We start from the raw sequence: 21,150 nt of genomic DNA on the forward strand, positions 1-21,150 counted from the left end.
TCTTGCCTCAAGGACTCCATCTGGCTGTGTAACCTTGCATGAATAATCCCTGCTACCCAAAAGGTCTAGGCTCCCTTTGGGCACTTTCTCATTTCTCTAGTTCTCTGAGCCCCCAACCCAGAAAATCAGGGGAAATAATGACTTCACAGCTGAGCTCCACTCTCCTTTGCAAGCCCAGAATAGACAGAAGTAAGGAAGAAGAGATTCATTTAAAGGCCACAGAAAGGAAAACAGAACTTAAAAAGTGAAAGTGAAGAGCGCTACAATGAGCAGCCTCTCTCCAATGGGCTCCCTGCAGGTCCTGCTTCCCAAGGCTCCTTGCTCGACAGTCCCCAACAGGTGACAAGCAAAAGCCCAATTCAATTCTATTTGATAGGTAATTCTTAAGCTTAAGACATACGAGTCACCGAACTAGGCACCAGGGATGAAATAAAAATAAAAAATGAAACAGCCCCTGCCCTCAAGAAGCTTATGTCCTGTTGGGAAATTTAAAGGGTCAACAGGCAAACAACCGACCAGAGTAAATTGTTCTCTGACATTGGACGCCATACCCACTGGCTAGAGAGGGTAAAAGTTCCCAACTACTCTGGTGTGTCTGGAAAGACAAGTTTTCCTGGTTCACAAGTCCAGTGAAACACCACCAGATAAGATAGGAGATCGTATGATAAGGACCTATAATCAAGAAAACCTGAGTTCAAATCCAGCCTCAGGCACTTCCTAGCTATGAGATCCTGACAAGTCACTTCACCCTGTGTGCCTCAGTTTCTTCATTTGTAAAATGAGCTAGAACAAGAAATGGTAAACCACTCTAGTATCTCTACCAAGACCACCTCAAATGGTGTCACAAAGAGTCTGACATGCTGAAAATGACTTGGCAACAACCGTCAGAGGTCGATAACTCAGAGCCCATCTAAAATAAAGATCTGAGTGCCCTCATCAAGAGGTCGAAAACTCAGTCTGTCTGAGAACAGGTCCAGGTGCCCTCTCTTTCACCTTCTTTAGGCTTCTCATAACAATACATGTTTTTGCTGGCAAGACATGTTGTTGCTGACTGTTCCATGAACCCAGATGATGCTTGGAATCATTACCTTACCCCAGGTGCTGTATCTACAATTCTTGGAAACATTATCTTATCCCAGGTGCTGTATCTATAATTATTGTTACACTTTCCCAGGGATTTTTCTCAGAGGATTGTTTTTACTTTCTGTGGTCTGTACCTTTAAAAGATGCAACCAGCTTACAATAAACTGTGCTCACCTGAAATCAGCAAGGTGAGACCCTTCTGACCTCAACCTTTGTATTCTCTCATTTTTTCCCTCACCCTTACCTGGGGAACTCTGGTCCCAGTCCTGCCCATCTGAGGGGCTTTTACAAACGACAAAAAGCATGATAAAGTAGTTCATTATATATTCTAATAGATAGCACTGGTTTGGGAGTCAGAGGTTCTGGATTTGAATCCTCAAATCCTATCTCTGTGACTTTGAGCAAGTCATTTCTGCTCACTGAGCCTGTTTTCTCTTCTGTAAAATGTACTCAATGACCTCAAGTTTCCTTATAGCTTGAGTCTATGAGTCAACCTTTGGCCTCACAAATCCTTGTCCAGGGAGGAGAGGCCTTCCATCTCTGTCTTGAAGCCAGGACAAGTGCTTCATCTGAATATAACTTCAGGCCCAACTGTCCTTTCCCCCCTCAGACACAAGAGGGATGTTTCCACCCAAGTAAACACTCCAAGCTTCTCAAACTCTGACAAAATAACTTAATTTAATAGTATTTAAATAATATTTTATTAATTAAATAAATAATATTTAAATGTTTACAATGCATTTACATGCTTCAAGGTTTACAAAATACTTTATAAATATTATCTCATTTTAAATGATGTTCTTACTGTTCCCATTTTACAGATGAGAAAAGAGAATCGGAGAGAGTTTAATTGACTTGTCAAAGGTTACAAAGCTAGTAAATCTCTGGAGCTGGATTTTCAGTCAGGTCTCCCTCACTCCAGTATTCATTGACTCCACACTACTTTCTCCCTAATTATCTATTTAAATCCTAAAGAAATGCCAGAAGAAACTGGCTGCAATTATTCAAATCACCCTAAGCTACTTCAAGATGCACTTAAAAAGAAGGAAAGGGGATAGAGAAAGCTCCTGGGGGAGCTGTGGATAGATTCCATCCTGACACAGCCTCAGAAGGAAAGAGGAAAAGATGTCATATCTCCTGGCTGTACCCGCAGCGCATTTCTTCCTCCTGGGAAAAATTTTGCATTCCCTACAAAATCACCAAATTCTAGCTCTGGGAATGTATCAATTATAAGGAGGATGAATGAGATATAGTGCTCATCCATGATAAATGCTCAAGAAGTGACTCTTCCAGGAGGGTGATTATTGGCAGGCCATCCTTCCTCAAAAGCAGCTTGCTGCTCAGTGGCTTGTCAATGCCCACCTTTGTCTCACCCCTGCTCATTTCCCCAGGGGCATCATGCATTGCTCTTGTTCCAGGATGGATCTTCCAGGCACTGGAAATCACAGGATCCTCATTTTAGGGCCAGAAAGAGTCTTGGAGACCCTCTAATGCCAGTCCCCCATTTTATGGAAGAGATTCTGCCCGGGGTGTGGTTCACACAGACAGTAAGGGATAACATGGGTTTTGAAGTTAGGTCCTCCGCTTCCAGATCAAAATGAATATAATAATATCTGCTCACTCTCACTCTCTCTCTCTCTCTCTCTCTCTCTCCCTCTCTCTCTCTCTCTCTCTCTCTCTCTCTGTCTCTGTCTCTGTCTGTCTCTGTCTCTCTCTCTCTCTCTCTCTCTCTCTCTCTCTCTCTCTCTCTCTCTCTCTCTCTCTCTCTCTCTCTCTCTCTCTCTCTCCTCTCCTTCTCTCTCTCTGTCTCTGTCTCTCTCTCCCTCTCTCTGTCTCTCTCTCTCCCCCCCCAAGGTCATTGGAGGATCAAATGAGATCATTAGGTAAAGTGTTTCACAAACCTTCAAGCTGTCTAGAAATACTAGCTATTGCTTTTATTATTAGCATTAATAATGACAATAATCATCACTTCAGGATAAACATCATCTCTATTATCCTGTACCATGGATGCCTTCAAGGAGTCTCCAGAGGAGGAGTCGACATTCTAATTGTTTTATTTGACTATAAAATTGGTTATTTGATCCACCTTTGCCATAATAGTCCATAAAACATTGAATATCAAGGAATACAACCAGCAGAAGAATTTCTCCCAGGACTGTTTCTATCTGAGCCCCATTGGAAAATATGAGTTGAGGGGGCAGCTGGGTGGCTCAGCGGATGGAGAGCCAGGCCTAGAGATGTGAGGTCCTAGGTTCAAATCTGACCTCAGACACTTTCTAGCTGTGTGACCCTGGGCAATACACAGTATTGATTCTTATATATATATGTATATATGTATATATTTTTGTGTATATATATATATATATAAGTAGAATGAGGCCGTGGTGATACCCAAATAATTGATCCAGCACCATGGCCTAAGGTAGCATAGCTTAGCTCATAGAGAGCTAACAGTGGGCAGCCAGAAAACCTGAGGATCCACCCTGGGCATTTGTGTATCTGCATGCCCAGAGGCCAGTCACTGAGGGGGCCCCAGGTGGTTCCCTAAGAACTACACAGCAGGCACTAGTGTACACTGGTGGAAGAACTTCCCCATTAGGAGTCTCCTCTGGAGAATGAAGAGTGGCAATCCATCACTTGAATTTTCTAGTTCCGTAATAAGCAAACATACACTAACTAGCTGTGTGACCTTGGGCAGGTCCCTTTTAGCCTGTTTCAATCTTGCAGCTACCTCTCAGGTTGCCTCAAGGCTTTGATGGGACATTCTATAGAGAGAGGAAAAAAAGGGAAGAAAGGAGCCAGGGGAAAGCCTGCAGCATGGCCCGGGCCTGGGGAGTCCAGAGCACTCCACCTACAAGGGCCCAGGCTCCTGGGACCTACCTGGCCTTCTTGCTACCCCTCACACCCGGCACACCATCTCCCGACTCCATTCTTTTGCCCAGGCCATCCCTCAAGCCTGGAATGCCTTCCCTGCGCACCTCCAAGGCTCAGTGGAATCACTCCCTCCTCCAGGAAGCCCTTCCTGATTGCCTCAACCTCTACAAAAGTTTAACTTGCATTTATTGTATCCCCAGCCTAGCAGCCGAATCGGATCTATTCCTCCTCTAGCTCAAGGGCTCCCAGGCCCCTGCAGACCCCAGGCGTGCCCCAAGTCCACAGAACCGATGCTGGGCTGGGTTGTTGCCGCCCCCCAAGGTTGGGCCCTCTTTCCACTGCGCCCCTGGGGGTGAGGCCTCCGACCCCAGGACGGTTGTCCCCACACACACATACACCTTCCTGGGCTCCGGACTCGAGGCCTTCAGCCAGGAAAGGTCCCAGGGAGGGAGGGGGCCAAATCGAGCTCCCCATCCCTGGCCCTCCCTCTCTCCGGTCTGGCTCCCGGCCACATAGACCGGCCAGCCACCCCGACAGTGGGCGGACGTCCGGGTCCCCAAGCGGCGCACACACACGCCCCACAGCCATGCTACAAAAGCACAACAGCCAGACGTCGGGACGGGATTTTTATTTTGAAGTCAAAGGCACGGCCTGGGCCGGCTGAGGCAGTGACCAGAGAAGCAGTGTGGGAGCCCCCCTTCCCCAGCACCCCTTCCCCCAAGCCAGGGGCAGCGGCCAAAAGCAGGGGGAGGGGCGTCCGAGGGGGTGCCGCCCGGCCCAGGGAGGGAGGGAGGCAATGGGAGGAGGCCCACCTGGAAGGTCTGGGATAAGGAGGCGACAGTGAGCTCACAGTGACCCTGGCACCCCCTCTCCCTCCCAGGGGGCAGCGGCTTCCACGAGACTTTCAGTCTTTGGTGGAGAGAATTGCACAGACGCCCCATAAAGTGACAGTTTGGGACACAGGGCCGACATCCCCTTCCTGACGTGGGGGGCCCCCTGGGCCTGCCCCCCAGGCAGCGAAAGAAGGGGCTGCCCGGGTCCTCACTACGGCCACGAAGTGGGAGGGAGGAGGAGAGGCGGGCCTGAAAGGCCTCACCTGCCCCTCGCAAGCCCAGGCCTGGCTGGCTAAAGGCCAAGCTGACAAGGAGCCAGGGAGGAAGGGCAGCCCACCAAGCAGGCCTGGGGGGGCAGCAGCCCTAGTCTCTGCGGCTGCCCCCTCCCCAGGGGCAGAGGCGGGCAGGCCCTGCAGCCCCTGCTCCACTCAGAATCCCTGCATCACTAACTCTACCTGGAAAGACATTAAAAAAGTTCTCTGTTTATAAAAATACTTGTCTCAGTCTCTGGGGGGGTGGGGGGGGTTGGAGAGGGAAGGAAGGGGCTGGGGAGGGGAGGGCCCCCCGGGGCAAGGGTGTCCAGGAGAGAGAAACGGCCTAGAAGAAATGGGGGAGGGGGCAGGCAAGGACGGCTCCCCCAGGCCCAATCGAGAGGCATGAACCCCCCCACTTTCTCCTCCCAGGGTCAGGTTCTCCTCTCCACAGGGCTGACCTCCCTCTCCAACCCCAGGGTCACAGTGGCCCCTGGCACAGGCAGCCTCCCTCACCCAGCTCCCTGCCTAGCCCCGCTAGGAGGGAGAGAGGGGGCCTTTGGCTCGGCGAGGAGCCCCCTTGGCAGGTGGGGCTCCTCGTCCCTGGGTGGAGGGGGCAGGGGCCGGGGGAGGGCCAGGGGAACCCTTGCGGGCTGGCTCGGAGCTGCCTAGCTTCATCTTGCGACGTTTGGCCAGAGGAGCGTTCTCCACACTCTTCAGAAAGAAGCCCTCCCTCTTGCCTCTGTTGAATGCCTAGTGGAGAGGGCACGAGAGAAGAGAAGAGGTGACTTGGGACTCTTAGAGCAGCCCAGACACTCCCAGTCACCCAGCGCCTGGCGGCCGGACAGCCTCACTTCCTCCTTTCACATCCCTCCTCCCCTCCTTCAAGCCAAAAATAACAGGAGGCCACAGTGGAAACAGATGCTTTCTCCTCCATTGTGGCAGCAGCCCTCCACACTTCCCCTCAGGTCCAGGCTAACTGTATCACAAGAGTTCTCCAAGAAGAAAGAGGTCATCGCTGGGAACCAGACAGGGCATCCAGACCCAGGCACCAGGGTGATGACCTTAGGCCGGTAACTTCCTTCCCCTCCCCGGAACCAGTTTTCCCATGTGAAAAAAAAGGAGAGAGTTGGAAGAGATCATCTCAGAGGTCTCTTCTAGCTCCCATCTTCTGAGAGCTCTAGGAAGAAGAGAAAAGCAATGGCTAATTAGACTTCCTGAAAGCCTTGGAAAAAGGACTCTTGCCTGAGACCCTCATGTAGAAGACAGCAGAAGATGGCTGAAGATGGAGGGTTAGAAAACACAAGAAGTGCCAGCTAAAAGGACAACAGTCCAAAAACCTGAAGAAAATCCACACCAGTGTTTCTATTAGTACTAAGCAATTGGTTTTGCTCCTAGCAGAGAACAAAAGGATTGGTGGAATGTAGTGGTCTGTTGGTAAATGTTTAACAACCAGCTTTCCCTCTCTCCCCCCCAAAAAATGTACATATGACACACTTAAGTTTAGTTTGCATTATCAACATTTTCTCCTACATTTTTAAGTCTATACAATCGGAAAAATAATAAATCAAGCCCTGATTCGTAATATTTGCCAGTTTCCAAAGTATAAGTGCTCACAATGAGCATTTTACCACTGATTCCCATCTACTACAGGCTGACTGCAGCTATGTCTGGTGCTATAATAACAACAGCAGCTATCATTTATGTAGCCAGGCACTATGTGAAGTGATTTACAATTATTATCTTCTTTGATCCTCACCAAAACCCTGGGAGGTGGAAGTTATTATCATCCCCCTTTTATAGATGAGGAAAATGAGGCAAAGTGACTTGCCCAGAGTAACACAGTCACCAAATTTCTGAGACCCTACTTGAATTCAGGTCTTCCTGACCCCAGGGCAGCGCTCTCTCCACTGTGCTGATTTCTTTATCAGGGATGATGGCAGAATGGAAGAAATGCCAAGGGGTCAAATGATATATATATTGCTCCAGAACTTTTAGCTACCAAATGTGTCACGAAAGAAATACTGCCACTTCTCCTTGTGAGGTCAAATTAGATCCTTAAGAGAAACCTCATCACAATCCACTGACTTTGGTAAATAAAATGAAACTGGAGGCAAGAAAATGAAGCCCTGTGGAGCCCGCCTGGGATTTTATTCACTTCTGTCCACTGAAGGCAGAGGCTTCCAGGACTGATTCAGGCTAAAAAGACAGACTCACGGTCGAGGGTTAGATGTGGGACCCCAATTTAAAATCTGTAAGAAGGGCCGGCTCTGGACAGGGCTAGTGTATCCCCGAGGAGGGTTAAGAAGGATATTTCCCTGACTCTTGTAAATCTGACCCATTCAAAGGCTTTCAATGGAAGATAGAAAGCTAGCAAAACATTGCTCACATGCATGTGCTAGTCAGTCGAGATGTAAGGGAGGGTGGCTAGAGCATCATGGGGAAAAGGAAAGGAACAATACTCGAATCAGCGACTGAGCCCATGGGTCTATACACACAGGCTCAAAACAAGGGAATGAACACGGTGAACGCCTCATTCCAAGGCAAAGAGGCAAATTTGACCACATGGGCAACACTGAGCCTCCGAAGGATGAGATCATACCCAGAATACAGTGATGGAGAAGAAGCCATGAATGAAAGATGGACATCTCAGGAAACTAGAGTGAAGCGTAGAGGAGAATTGAGTGAAAATTGAACAGAGAGAAAGAGAAGCAATAGTGTCTTTTGTTCAATTGTTTTGTGGATTGTGGAGTGTTTGGGCATTTCCTTCTCCGGCTTATTTTACAGATGAGGAAACTGAGGCAAAAAGAGTGACTTGCCCAGGGTCCCACAGCTAAGATACTGGAGTGGTTCGCCATTTCCTTCTCCAGCTCATTTTACAGATGAGGAAACTGAGGCAAAAAGAGTGACTTGCCCAGGGTCCCACAGCTAAGATACTGGAGTGGTTCGCCATTTCCTTCTCCAGCTCATTTTACAGATGAGGAAACTGAGACAGGCAGCATTAAGTGACTTTCCCAGGGTCATGCAGCTAGAAAATATCTGAGGTTGGATTTGAACTCAACTCCTCATAGTCCCCTTTGTGGTTTTCTGAGCAGAGATACTTGAGTGGTTGGCTATTTCCCTCTGCAGCTCATTTTGTGGATGAGGAACTGAGGGGAAAGGGGAAAGTGACTTGCCCAGGGTCACACAGCTCGAAAGTCTCTGAACTTCTCTTGGAATATAGGAAAGACTATGGACACAGAAGAAGGAAACAGTCCCACAGCCCTGCCCCTAAAGCATCGTATTATAATGATGGGGGATTTCAGCCCTCTGACAAAAAGTAGAACAGCTGATTAATTCCTAACTCGCCTCAATGATGGTTTCCTTCTTCAAAAGGGGTAGGAAGCAGCAGGAGGAACTGAGTCTGGGCCTGAGTCTCTCACCAGCAAAGAGGAACTGGAAGCTGAAGGAGAAATGACAGGAACCCAAGGGGCAAAGGACCCTCCATCTGAGAGTCTGGGATAGAGAAGGAAGAGAAAGCTGGGCAGAGTGGAAAAGCTCACTCTTGCACACAATTCAGAGAAAGTAGGCCCTCAAGCATCTAATCCTGGGGGCAGCTGGATGGCTCAGTGAAGAGAGAACCTAGAAACAGGTGCTGGGTTCCAATCTGGCCTCAGACACTTCCTAGCTAGGTGACCCTGGGCAAGTCACTTCACCCCAGTTGCTTAGCCCTAACCACTCCTCTGCCTTGGAACCAATACTTAGTATTGTTCCAAGAGAGAAGGTAAGAGTTTTTTTTGAAAAAAGAAAAGTGGGACAAGGAGGCAGCTAGATGGCTCAATGAACTGAGAGTCGGGTCCAGAGAGGGGAGGCATTGGGTTCAAATTTGACCCTAGTCATGTCTTATCTGGGTGACCCTGGGCAAGTCACTTAACTCCCATGGCCTAGTGCTTTCTGCTCTTCTGCCTTGGAAGCAATGCCCAGTACTGATTCTGAGACAGAAGTGGAGTTTAAGAAAAGAAAGAAAGGTGGATCAGGGAGGTGTTGGTGCCACCCACCTTTCCACTGTTTGGACCACATCTGGGGTATGGCACCCATAGGCCACACTGAAAGGAGGGAGCTCCAAGACAAGGACAAGCTGGAACGTGTCCAGAGAAGAGCCTCAGAACCAGGCTGGATAAGGATCAGTAGGAGAATGTGGCCAAGTTTACCCTGGAAGAGATTCAGGGCCCTTGGGAGAGTCTTTTCAGGGTGCTCTGTAGAAGATGGAAGAACTGGGGCAAAGCAGGGAGGAGGGGAAGGCGCAGAGAGCCAGCCAAAGAAGGACACACTTAGTTATCAGCTTCCTCGAAAGGTAGTGAGACAGCCGTCCCTGCGGGACTGCAAGGAGAAGGCTGAGAGATCAAAAGTGGGATCGGTGAGGTCCCTTCCTGCTCAGAGTCTCAGATGCCATATAACAGCCCCAGAAGCACCCACAGGCTCACCACCACTAGCATCGCTCTTTACCCTCGAGCTCCCTCACCATGAAGGTGGCATTGACCCCGGAGCGCACAGCAGGCCCTGCGGACTCCAGCACATCTGGGGTCCGGAGGGGAGGGGAGGAGCGGGCACTGCCATCCTGCAGCCAGCTGCTGCCCCGAAGGTCCGCCAGCTTCAGCCTCTTGGCAGGGTCCACGGTCAGGAGTCCTAGGGAGAGGAGAGGAGTCACTGTTGGGATGGGGGGTGAAGGGGGACAGGGCATGGGGAGAAGCCTTGCCGCTGACCCCGAGGGGCGGGCCCACAGCTCCTCAGCCTCCCAAAGCTCCCGGAGGCTGCCTCACAGCCGCAGCTCCCTGAGCCTCCCCCAGTCCCTGACTCCAGCCTCCCACCCACCCGGCGCGCCTCCCCTGGCCTGCCCAGGCCCCGAACCTCGGACGAGCTCCTTGGCCTCCTCCGAGACGCCCTGCCAGGCCTCCCCATCCAGGGAGAATCGGCCCTCACGGATTTTCCTCATGATCTCAGCTGCCTGGCTCTGTCCTCCCCGGCCGGGACCCCCCTGGAAGGGGACCTGCCCGGACAGCATCATATACTGGGGGCGAGATGGGACAAGAGCGGTTGGGTTCTCTTCTCCTCCTCCAAGGCCAGGACCCAGGATCCACGGGATGGACTGGCCTGCGGCCAAGCCTCTCGTCCCGGGAAGCTGAAGGTGCCAGCTGGCGTTCAGGGAGGGCCTGCTCTGGGCTAGAGGCTCCCCACGATCGCAGGAGGCAGCACAATTACTATCCCCATTTTACAGTCCCAGAAACGGAGGCAAAAAGCAGGTAAGTGCCGCGCCCGGGGTTACCAGCTAGTAAATGTCTGAGGCTGAATTTGAGTCTTCCTGACTCCAGGCTCAGGTGCTTTATCCGATGGGTCACCCAGCCACCTCTAATGAGCCCCAGGCCAACCCTCGTGCTGTGGGGTGCCCCTCGCCCTTTGCCCCCAGGGCTGCCGCCGTACCAGGATCACCCCAAGGCTCCAGAGGTCACAGGACTCATCGTAGCCCTGGTGGGCAAGCAGCTCGGGGGCGGCGTACTGCAGGGTGAAGCAGGGGGTCTGCATGGGCCCCGCGGGGCTCTGAGGCCGCAGGCGGGCAAAGCCAAAGTCAATAATCTTCACTGGGGCTCCAGGGGCCTCGTCAGCATACAGGATATTCTGGTGGGCCGGGCAAGGAAAAGGGGTCAGGGTGGGCAACCAGGACTCCCCAGTGTCCCCCAAGTTCTGACGGTCCATGCTCTAAGGCCCCCCAGCTCCGAGGGTCCATGCTCTAAGGCCCCCCAGCTCTGACGGTCCATGCTCTAAGGCCCCCCAGCTCCGAGGGTCCATGCTCTAAGGCCCCCCAGCTCTGACGGTCCATGCTCTAAGGCCCCCCAGCTCCGAGGGTCCATGCTCTAAGGCCCCCCAGCTCCGAGGGTCCATGCTCTAAGGCCCCCCAGCTCCGACGGTCCATATTCTAAGGCCCCCCAGCTCCGAGGGTCCATGCTCTAAGGCCCCCCAGCTCCGAGGGTCCATGCTCTAAGGCCCCCCAGCTCTGACGGTCCATGCTCTAAGGCCCCCCAGCTCTGAGGGTCCATATTCTAAGGCCCCCCAGCTCCGAGGGTCCCCGTCCTAAGGGCACCTAACACCTCGGGGGGCTGAGGGGGAAGGGCAGGGGAAGGTGTGAGGGTCGGCAGTGCAGGATGGGGCAGGGCCCCCGCCAGCAGGGGAGGGAGCCGGCCTCACCTCGGGCTTCAGGTCCCGGTGCACCACCCCGGCCTCTTCATGCATGTAGCTGACAGCTGACACGAGGCTGCGCAGGATCTGGCTGGCCTCCGACTCGCTGAAATGCTGCTTCTTGCGGATGTGCTCCAGCAGCTCGCCGCCGCGCAGGAGCTCCAGCACCAGGTACGTGTGGTACTGGCACAGGAGGGGGAGGGCCTCGCTCAGCCCCCGCCGCCCCCCCTCTCTGCCGCCCTGAGCCCGCCCCGGCCAAAGCAGGAGCCACCCCCCCCCCCCGCCTGCCAGAAGCCCAGCCCCACCCCGAGGCTCCCCCAACGAGAGCTCTGGAGAGGCAGCAAACGGGCAGAAGACACCCAGAACCCCCAATCCATGTTGGGCTGCCTGGAGGAGGCCAAGCTGTGCTTTGAGAAGGGGGGGCCCCCGTGGGCCTGACAAGAGCCTCGTCCTGGGCAGAGGGGCCCAGGCGGCCCATTCCTCCGGGGCACAGCCAGAGCCCGCCTCCACGTCCCCCTGCTCAGAGCTCTGCTCTGCGGGGGGCCAGCCCTCCCGGCCCCAGACGGCGCTCAGCTCCACCAACAAAGCACCGGCGGCCCCACGTCCCAGGGTGGGTCCTTCTCCCTCCCCAGCGCTGCCCGCGGGACGAGCACGAGGGGCTCCTGCACCCCTTTAACGTCTCTTCTCCAGGGCCGCCCCCTCCGGGGAAAGGGGAAGTGGGGCGACCTTTGGGGGTCCTCACCTGGTCATGGTGGACTTCCTGGAGCTTCACCACGTTGGGGTGGGACTGGCAAAGCCTCAGGGCCGCGATCTCCCTCTGGGTGTTCATCTCCAGCCTAGCGAGCAGGGAAGGAGCAGAGGAGCTGAAGCCACGCCGATTCCTCGGGCCCCGTTTCACTTCTTTTTCACTAAGGGTTCTAACCAACTTAGCAGCAGCGGGCAGAAGCGGGGGCAGCCGGAAGACCTGGGTTCAAGTTCTGCCTCGGACCCCTCCCAGCTGGGTGACCCTGGGCGAGTCCCTTCACCCCCATGGCCTAGGCCTTAGCGCTCTTCCGCCTGGGAACCAATCCGCAGTACTGACTCTAAGACAGGCTAACTGGGGGCTGAGTTCTGTTGTTTCTGGAGGGCTGACAGCGAACGTTAGCGCCCTAGGACGAAGCCCTCATCGCCCACCCTAGTTCCAAGCCCCCGAGCTGCCCTCCGCGTACCTGCGGCTCAGAATCTTGACGGCAAACTCCTGCCCGCTCTGACGCTGGCGGCAGCGGCGACACACGGAGAAGCTCCCCTGGCCCAAGGCGGGTTCCCGCAGGTCCAGCTCATACAGCTGGAAGAAGGGCGAGTCCTGGGAGGAGGAAGAAGGCCGCCAGCTCAGTCACCCCTGAGAGCCTAGGACTGGGGCAGCAGGAGGCCCACCGCTAGGAAGTAACTTGCCCAAGGTCACAGGGCTAATGAGGGACACCCACGCCTAGACCCCAGCGTTCCGCCCTCGGCCCTAACTCCGAGGCGGAGAGAAGCAGCTGCTCCCCATCTCCTCCCTCCCTGCCTGCCGCCTCCGCCGGAATCCGGCTCCTGCACAGGCTTTTCCTGAGCGTCCGTCCCTCTGGCCGGCCCACCTCCTGGCTGTGCATCCCGTCTTAGAATCCGTATTACTGAAGGCCGGAGAACAGTAAGGGCCAGGCCGTGGGGGGAAGTGACTTGCCCAGGATCACACAGCGGGGGCGTATCTGAGGCTACACTTGAACCCAGAACATCCTGTCTCCAAGCCTGGCTCTCAATCCGCTGAGCCACCCAGCTGCCCCTCCCAACAGAAGCTATTCTCAGATAGGATTCATTTCTCTGGGCGTGGACGGCCTGCCCCATCCCCGGCCACCCCCACGGAGTCTGAGAGAGAGAAGGACCCCCAGCGCCCAGCACGTGTGCCCGGGGCAGCCCAAGAGCCTGCTGACCACACGGGCCCAAATCGCTAGACGGAGGTGTGCCAGGAGAGCCACACATCCGTGGCCTTGTTAACTCAGGTGCTGCTTCCTTAGAGGTCCTGCCCTATGCGCCGGCACCCCCCCGGACACCCCCACCAGGCACCCCTCCCCGGGCACCCCCAAGCCCCCCCACCAGGCACCCCTCCCCGGGCACCCATAGGAACCCCCCGGGCACCCCTCCCCGGGCACCCCCACCAGGCACCCATCCCGGGGCACCCCTAGGAACCCCCTGGGCACCCCTCCCCGGGCACCCATAGGAACCCCCTGGGCACCCCTCCCCGGGCACCCCCACCAGGCACCCCTCCCGGGGCACCCCCACCAGGCACCCCTCCCCAGGCACCCCTCCCTGGGCACCCTCGTGGCACCCCCCGACACCCCCCGGCACCCCCACCAGGCACCCCTCCCCAGGCACCCCTCCCCGGGCACCCTCGTGGCACCCCCCGACACCCCCCGGCACCCCCACCAGGCACCCCTCCCCGGGCACCCTCGTGGCACCCCCAGACACCCCCGGCACCCCCGGGCCTCGTGGTCTTCCCCTAAGGACACGCCAGTGCCCTCCCCAGGACTCTCCCCCACCTGCATCATGGCGCTCCTGGCCACGGCCGCCCGGCCAGGCCGGTCCCCGCCCCCCGGCAGCTCCAGGACGTCGGTCATCACGGCGTTGTTCCGGTCGAACAGAATGGAAGGGGCCACAAAGGAGTAACCCTGCAGGGGGAGAGGCCGGAGGTGACGGCAGGGAGGAGACGGCGCAGCCACCATCGCGGGCGGGAGCAGAGAAAACCGCCCGGGGAGGCCTCGGGCGGCCACCCCTCCCCCAGGAGACTGACCTGGAAGATGCGAGGGTCCCCGGGGGGCGGGCTGCCGGGAGGCGAGTAGACGGGCTCCAGCCGGGTGAACTCTTCTGCAAAGTTGCCCACGTCCAGCTCTGAACGGATCTGGGGCCGGAACGGGGCCGGGACCTTCCTGGCAGCCAGAGCGGCCCAATCCAGACCCTGTGGAGGGGAGAGCACGAGGTCAGAGGCACCTAGGGGTGCCCGGGGAGGGGTGCCTGGTCAGAGCCACAGTCCCTCCGCGTGGGAGGACGCCATGAGGGCCAAAATGGACCCGAGGAGCCCCCCGAGCAGCAGAGGGGGCAGCCGGCCCCTCCTCCACTCCCCAGAGGCCACCCGTCCTCCGACGGCTCCAACTCCTCGAAACTGGCCCGCATCGGCCTCTTTGGCCCGAGTCCTGTCCTCTGGGGCCAAGCGCCGGGGAAATCCCAGCTGGAAGAGCCCTCCGTGGAGACGGGCCGTCCAGGCCTCCTCCATCCTAGGGGCCTGCGCACACCTCACAGCAGCTTGCTCAAGGCCCCCCTCAGAACCCCGAGTTCCAAAAGGGAGCCAGTCTAAACGGGCCAGAGGCCCGGCCCCGCTTCGTCCAGAAGCTCTCGACGGCTTGTGACAGCCCGCAATGGAGGGTCCTGGACGTCGCTGCCCCGAGGGCCAAGGCCGAAACGCCTCTGGGATCGCTGCAGGAGGCACCCACACTCGCCAGTCCTGGGATGGGCCTGGGCCCTTGCTGAGTGGTGGAGCCCATCCATGTCTACCATCCATGTCCTCCTACATGCTCAAGACCAAGGGTCCACCCAATGGACCAGGCGCCTTCCTCCTAACGCGGAGCTGCCCGTGAGTTGGGGCTCTCTCTCTCTGTCTGTCTCTCTCCCTCCTTCCCCCCCCCTCTCTCTCTCTGTCTCTCCTCTCTGTCTCTGTCTCTTTCCTTCTCTGTCTGTCTCTCCCTCCTTCTCTCTCTCCTCTTTGTCTCTTTCCTTCTCTCTCTCTTTCCTCTCTCTCTCCCTCTTTCCCTCTCTCTCCCTCCTTCCCTCTCTCTCTCTCCTCTCTCTTTCCTTCTCTCTCCCTCCTTCCCTCTCTCTCTCCCTCCTCTGTCTCTTTCCTTCTCTCTCTCTCTCTCCCTCCTTCCCTCTCTCCCTCTCTCTCTCTCCTCTCTGTCTCTTTCCTTCTCTCTCTCTCCCTCCTTCCCTCTCTCTCTCCTCTCTCTCTTTCCGTCTCTCTCTTTCCTCTCTCTCTCCCTCTTTCCCTCTCTCTCCCTCCTTCCCTCTCTCTCTCTCCTCTCTCTCTTTCCCTCTCTCTCTCTTTCCTCTCTCTCTCCCTCTTTCCCTCTCTCTCCCTCCTTCCCTCTCTCTCTCTCCTCTCTCTTTCCTTCTCTCTCCCTCCTTCCCTCTCTCTCTCCCTCCTCTGTCTCTTTCCTTCTCTCTCTCTCTCTCCCTCCTTCCCTCTCTCCCTCTCTCTCTCTCCTCTCTGTCTCTTTCCTTCTCTCTCTCTCCCTCCTTCCCTCTCTCTCTCCTCTCTCTCTTTCCGTCTCTCTCTCTTTCCTCTCTCTCTCCCTCTTTCCCTCTCTCCCTCCTTCCCTCTCTCTCTCTCCTCTCTCTCTTTCCTTCTCTCTCTCCCTCCTTCCCTCTCTCTCTCCCTCCTCTGTCTCTTTCCTTCTCTCTCTCTCTCTCCCTCCTTCCCTCTCTCCCTCTCTCTCTCTCCTCTCTGTCTCTTTCCTTCTCTCTCTCTCCCTCCTTCCCTCTCTCTCTCTCTCTGTCCTCTGGCTCTTTCCTTCTCTCTCTCTCCCCCTCCTTCCCTCTCTCTGTCTCTCTCCCTCCTTTCCTCTCTCTCTCTCTCTCTCTCTCTCTCTCCCTCCTTCTCTCTCTCTCTCCCTCCTTCCCTCTCTCCCTCTCTCTCTCTCCTCTGTCTCTTTCCTTCTCTCTCTCTCCCTCCTTCCCTCTCTCTCTCTCTCTCTCCTCTCTCTCTTTCCTTCTCTCTCTCCCTCCTTCCCTCTCTCTCTCCCTCCTCTGTCTCTTTCCTTCTCTCTCTCTCTCTCCCTCCTTCCCTCTCTCCCTCTCTCTCTCTCCTCTCTGTCTCTTTCCTTCTCTCTCTCTCCCTCCTTCCCTCTCTCTCTCTCTCTGTCCTCTGGCTCTTTCCTTCTCTCTCTCTCCCCCTCCTTCCCTCTCTCTGTCTCTCTCCCTCCTTTCCTCTCTCTCTCTCTCTCTCTCTCCCTCCTTCTCTCTCTCTCTCCCTCCTTCCCTCTCTCCCTCTCTCTCTCTCCTCTGTCTCTTTCCTTCTCTCTCTCTCCCTCCTTCCCTCTCTCTCTCTCTCTCTCCTCTGGCTCTTTCCTTCTCTCTCTCCCTCCTTCCCTCTCTCTGTCTCTCTCCCTCCTTCCTCTCTCTCTCTCTCTCTCTCTCTCTCTCTCTCCCTCTTCTCTCTCTCTCTCTCTCTCTCTCTCTCTCTCCTCTCTCTCTCTCTCTCTCTCTCTCTCTCTCTCTCTCTCTCTCTCTCTCTCTCTCTCTCTCTCTCTCTCTCTCTCTCCCTCCTTCCCTCTCTCCCTCTCTCTCTGTCTCTCCCTGTCTCTCATGACTTGACCAGCCCGTCTTCTCTTCTCCAGATCTCTTGTCTCTGATGATTCTTAAAGCTTTAAGCCTCTGCTACAAAATTCTCGCAGGCGTCCCAGCCCGGGGACTCCTGCCCGGTGGGGGCTCTTCCACTGCCTGCTGGCTCATCGGTCACTCCAGTGCTTCGGAGGTGGTAGCATCTTCCAAGGGTTTCAGCAAGACAGCTGGATCGGGGCATCACCATCCAATTTGGACCTCTGTTTCCGAGAGAGGCTTGAGCTCTGCCCACTTGCCCAAAGGCCAGCAGTTACACAATCCACATCCACCTTAGGAAGCATGGAGTTGGAGGGGGCTGGGTGGCTCCGTGGACGGAGAGTCAGTTCTAAAGACAATCCTGAGTTCGAATCCGGCCTCAGACCCGTTCAGCTGGGTGACCCTGGGCCAGTCACTTAGCCCTTATTTCCTAGTCCTTACCACTCTGCTGCCTTGGAACCAATACTTGGTGTCGATTCAGAACCAGTACTTAGCACTGACCTAAGGCCGAAGTATTGATTCCGGGGTTTAGGAGAAAAAGGAAGCGGGTTCTTGGAAACTATGGGCCACCGCTTCATCGAGAGCCTGTCCGCAGAAGAACCTGGCAAGGGTGAGAGCCGGGAGCCGAAGCTGGGCCGTCGAGAAGGCCGACGACAGTTACAGGAGCCCGAGCGGGCATCCCCCGAGGAGGCTAACAACAGGAAGGTCCTGCGCGTGCATCGGGTCCCGCTTTACTCTCCATTCGGCGGCGGACGGTGCCGAGGCTGTCGCGGGGGCCGCGGGGGCCGTCCTCATCCTCCGAGGCCTGCAAGCCATGAAGGCCCTGAAGCCGGACGCTTCGGAGGAGGGGCCGACGGCTGGCTGGGAAGCGCGGCTTTGGGCTCCGGCCCGTGTTTTCCTAGGACTGCACTTACGAGGCACAGTTGCAGCACGTGACTGTCCTGGCACCCATTCCACGTTGTGTTGCATTTGATGAATGAAGGCCACAGAGATTCTCCGGTGCTAGCCAAGGGCTTGGCATGGGGCTAGCTCGTTTTCCAAGGGAGTCGGGGGATGGGGAAGGATATCAGGAAAAGAACGAGGGAGATTAGGAGCCCCTGGGGGGGGGGGGGAGTGCCGGGTGACTCTGGGGTGGAGCCGGTCCTGGGTTCCAATGTGACTCAGACACTTCCCGGCCTCCCCGCGCTGGCGCTCTGGGGCCAGCCCCAAGTCACTCTGGCCGCCTCCCCAGGGCTGTACCCGGGCAGCTGAATGGAGCTCGGTATAAGCCAGAGGCTGCCCGAGGGACCCCGGCGTCCCCTTCCCATCCCGCGGCCCTCGCCGGAGAGCCTGGGGAGGGGACTCCCCGTCTGGCCCTCACCTGGAAGAAGGGGTGATCCTTCACCTCCTGGGCCCCCTGCGGCCCCGCCCCCAGCCGCTTTTTGGGGTCCTTCTCCAGGAGCTTCTTGAGCAGGTCCTGAGCAACGGGCCCGATCCGGGAGGGAAAGGGAGGGTTACATTTCAGAATCCGCCTGGGAAGGTGGGAGGAGAGCGGGCAAGAGAATCACCGACAGCCCTCCTCCGCCCCGCCGGCCCGACCCCCGCCTCGCCCGTTCGGCCCGGGCGCCTCACCGGGAGACCTCGGCCTGCGTGTTCCTCTCACCCTCCAGAGTGAAGGGCGACGCCCCGGTCAGCAGCTCGAACAGGAGGATGCCCAGACTCCACCAGTCGACGGACTAGGGAGCCAGAGGGGCAGCGGGGTGAGAGCAGAGCCCAGGCCAGCCGCCCCAACCCCCGCCCGGCCGCCCCGCTGACCTTGCCGTGCCCCGACTTCCCCCGGATGATCTCGGGAGCCATGTACTCGATGGTGCCGCAGAAGGAGAAGGTCCGCTCCTTCTGCAGGGGAACAGCGTCAGAGCGGGCAGGCCTGCCCGCACCCGGGGCACAGGCGGGGTCAGGGGCCCGCCCACAGCTGCGGGCAGGAGGGGTCTGCGGCCGGCCTGGCCACCACCCGCCTCGAGATGCCCATCTGTAAAAGGGGGGGCAGGGCGGGCCCTGCGTCCCAGGGCTGTGGAGGGCTGCGGGCACTGCCGGGCACTGCCGGGCACTGCCCGCCCACATAAAAGGCAAACCAGCCGCCCACGGGCATCCGGTGGGCCCAGGCTACAGCCAGGCCGCGGGAAGGGATTCTGTGTGCCAGGCTGGGGAGGCTCGGAAGGGTCTAGGCCTGCTAATGGCCCTCATCTTCCAGACGGGGACACTGAGGCCTGAGCTCACCTCCTCCGACAGGAACTCCTTGCTGAGGCCGAAATCCGTGAGCACGATGTGGCCGTCCGAGTCCAGCAGGACGTTCTCCAGCTTCATGTCTCGGTAGATGATGCCCAGCTTGGGGAGGAGGGAGAGGCGTCAGGGAGGCCCCGGCGGGCGGCTGGCCCGGCCCCCCGGCGGCTCCTTACCTTGTGCAGGTGCTCCAGGGCCAGCACGATCTCGCCGCCGTAGACGCGCACTTCGGCCTCGGCGAAGTGCTCGCGCTGGTACAGGTGGGTGAACATCTCGCCGCCGCTCACGTAGTCTGGGGGGGGAGGGGGGGTCAGCGGGCGGGCAGGCCCCGCCCCCGCCCTCCCGGCCCGCCGCATACCCAGGATGAGGTGCAGCTTGGCGTCCGTCTGGAAGGCGTAGTGCAGCGTGACCAGGAAGGGCGCCTGGCGCACCAGCTCCAGCACCGAGCGCTCCGTGCGCGTGTGCTCCTGCGTCTTGGCGCGCTGCACGATGGCCGCCTTGCGCAGCACCTTCATGGCGTACAGCTTCCCGGCGTCGTGCCCGCCTGCCTTCCGCACCAGGAACACCTTCCCGTAGGCTGGGGGGGGGGGGGGGCAGCGGGAAGGTGGGGGTGGGGCGGGGCATGGGGGGGGCTCTAGGGGAGGAGGAAGGGGCAGGCAGGGGAGGGAGCCCAGGGAGCCCAGGGAGCCCCAGCAGGCACCAGGAAGCCTGGCCTTGCCCAGCAGCGTGCCCTGAGGGGGCCAGGCCTGGGGGGAAGCTGGGGCCCGGGGAGGAGGAGGGGGGTGCCCACCCATGCCTCCCAGGGCAGGCGTGCAAGCCCGCTGAGCCACAGCGGGCACCAGGGAAGCTTGGCTTTGCCCAGCGGCGTGCCAGGGGGCACATGCCAGGCTGGGAAGGGGAGAAGGCACCCCTTGGCTAGGCCACGAGCGGGGGGAGGCCTGGCCGAGCCCCGGGGCTGCAGCCCGCGGTGGGGAGGCCAGGAGGGGGCTTGGCCAGGAGGGGGGGCCGAGGCGGGCCGGGGGGGCATCCTCACCTCCCGTGCCCAGCACCTTGAGCAACTCGAAGTTCTCCACGCTCACCTTCTCCTCGTGCCCGGTCAGGTTGGCTGTGGACACAGAACAGGCAGCGCTCGGCCTGGAGGGCCAGACCCCGCGGGGGGCGGCGGCGAGCACCCCCTGCCCTCCCCCGCCCTGGCCGGGCCGGCCCCCGACCCTCCCGCCCAAGCGTCCCGCCGGGCCCTCCCCTGGGCGCACCGTCCGTGATCCGCAGCTCCACGGCGCAGCCCTCCTCCTCGTCCTCGTCGCCCATGGCTGGGGGCTCCGGGGGCCTCGGAGGCTCCGGGGGTTCCGGGGACGACGGCGGCGGCGGCGCTGCGGCTCCGGGCGGCGCCGGTTACATGGCGGCTAGAGCCGGGGCGGGCGCTTCCTGGTGCCGCCTCCCGGGCCGCGCTACTGCTGCTGCTGCTGCTGCTGCTGCTGCTGCTGCTGCTGCTGCTCCTGCTCCTGCTCCTGCCGCCGCCGCCGCCGCCTCTGCTGCTGCTGCGCCAGCCTCGGCTCTGCCCGCCCCGCCCCGCGGGGCCTGACTCAGGCCCCCGGAATGTGACAGTCCGGGCCGCCCGCCGCCGCCGCCGCAGCCCAGGCGACCCAGGACGTGGAGCAGGACGGACCCCGCGAGCCTCCGCCCGAGTCCGGAGCCGGAGCGGGCCCTCCTCACCCAAGGAATGAACTCCCCCAGAGCCCTGTGGGGGGCGCGCCTGCCCTGGCGGCCCCCTCCGCCCGGAGCTGGAAGGGGCTGCCCCGCTGGGTCTGTGACCCGGCAGGACCCCCGCCGCCAGCGCCCCGCTTGACCAGGTGAGGGTCGGCCGGGCCTCAGAGGCTCCCGGAGCCGGCACTGCCGGGACCCAGCTCCGACCTGGGGGGCCGGGCCAGCCCCTCCCCCACAGCCCTGAGCCTCGGCGGCCCGCACCGGAGACTTCAGGCCAACAGCGCAGGACCCGGCTGTCTCCCCCCGCACCCCCTGCAGCAGGCAGCCCCCTCGCTGCCCGGGGGGAGGGGCGGGCCTGCGCCGGCCTGGCCTGGCTGTGCCCTGAGGCCGCGCTCCTGGCTGGGCGAGCCCCCCCCCAAAGCCCGGGAGGAGGCCTGGGGACCCCCCCATCAGTCAGTCAGAAAACACGCCCTCGTGGCTGACTGGGTCCTGGAAGGGGAGCCGGTCCGGCTGGGGGGGGGGGCGGGGTCCTGGGTTCCAATCCAGCCTCAGACACT

General features: G+C 58.6%; 1 protein-coding gene across 2 annotated transcripts; it reads right to left on the minus strand.

The window, feature by feature from the left end:
* Positions 1-4,570: 4,570 nt before the first annotated feature.
* Positions 4,571-20,883, minus strand: RPS6KA4 (ribosomal protein S6 kinase A4). 2 transcript variants are annotated; one of them, XM_056801515.1, is made up of 17 exons: positions 20,143-20,883; positions 19,969-19,994; positions 19,248-19,466; positions 19,066-19,181; positions 18,887-18,994; positions 18,425-18,505; positions 18,242-18,345; positions 17,991-18,141; positions 14,055-14,219; positions 13,804-13,932; positions 12,460-12,593; positions 11,994-12,087; positions 11,261-11,434; positions 10,499-10,693; positions 9,929-10,088; positions 9,543-9,706; positions 4,571-5,794 (listed from the first exon to the last, which is right to left on the minus strand). In XM_056801515.1, the coding sequence occupies exons 3-17, from the start codon at positions 19,402-19,404 to the stop codon at positions 5,579-5,581; spliced, it is 2,148 nt and encodes a 715-aa protein (XP_056657493.1). In that variant the 5' UTR covers positions 19,405-19,466; positions 19,969-19,994; positions 20,143-20,883; the 3' UTR covers positions 4,571-5,578. The 2 variants fall into 2 exon arrangements, with proteins under 2 accessions (XP_056657493.1, XP_056657494.1); XM_056801516.1 differs by having other exon boundaries at positions 19,923-19,994; positions 20,143-20,426.
* Positions 20,884-21,150: the final 267 nt, after the last annotated feature.

This window comes from Monodelphis domestica, chromosome 6, assembly GCF_027887165.1.
Source record: "Monodelphis domestica isolate mMonDom1 chromosome 6, mMonDom1.pri, whole genome shotgun sequence".
Classification (NCBI taxonomy): domain Eukaryota; kingdom Metazoa; phylum Chordata; class Mammalia; order Didelphimorphia; family Didelphidae; genus Monodelphis; species Monodelphis domestica.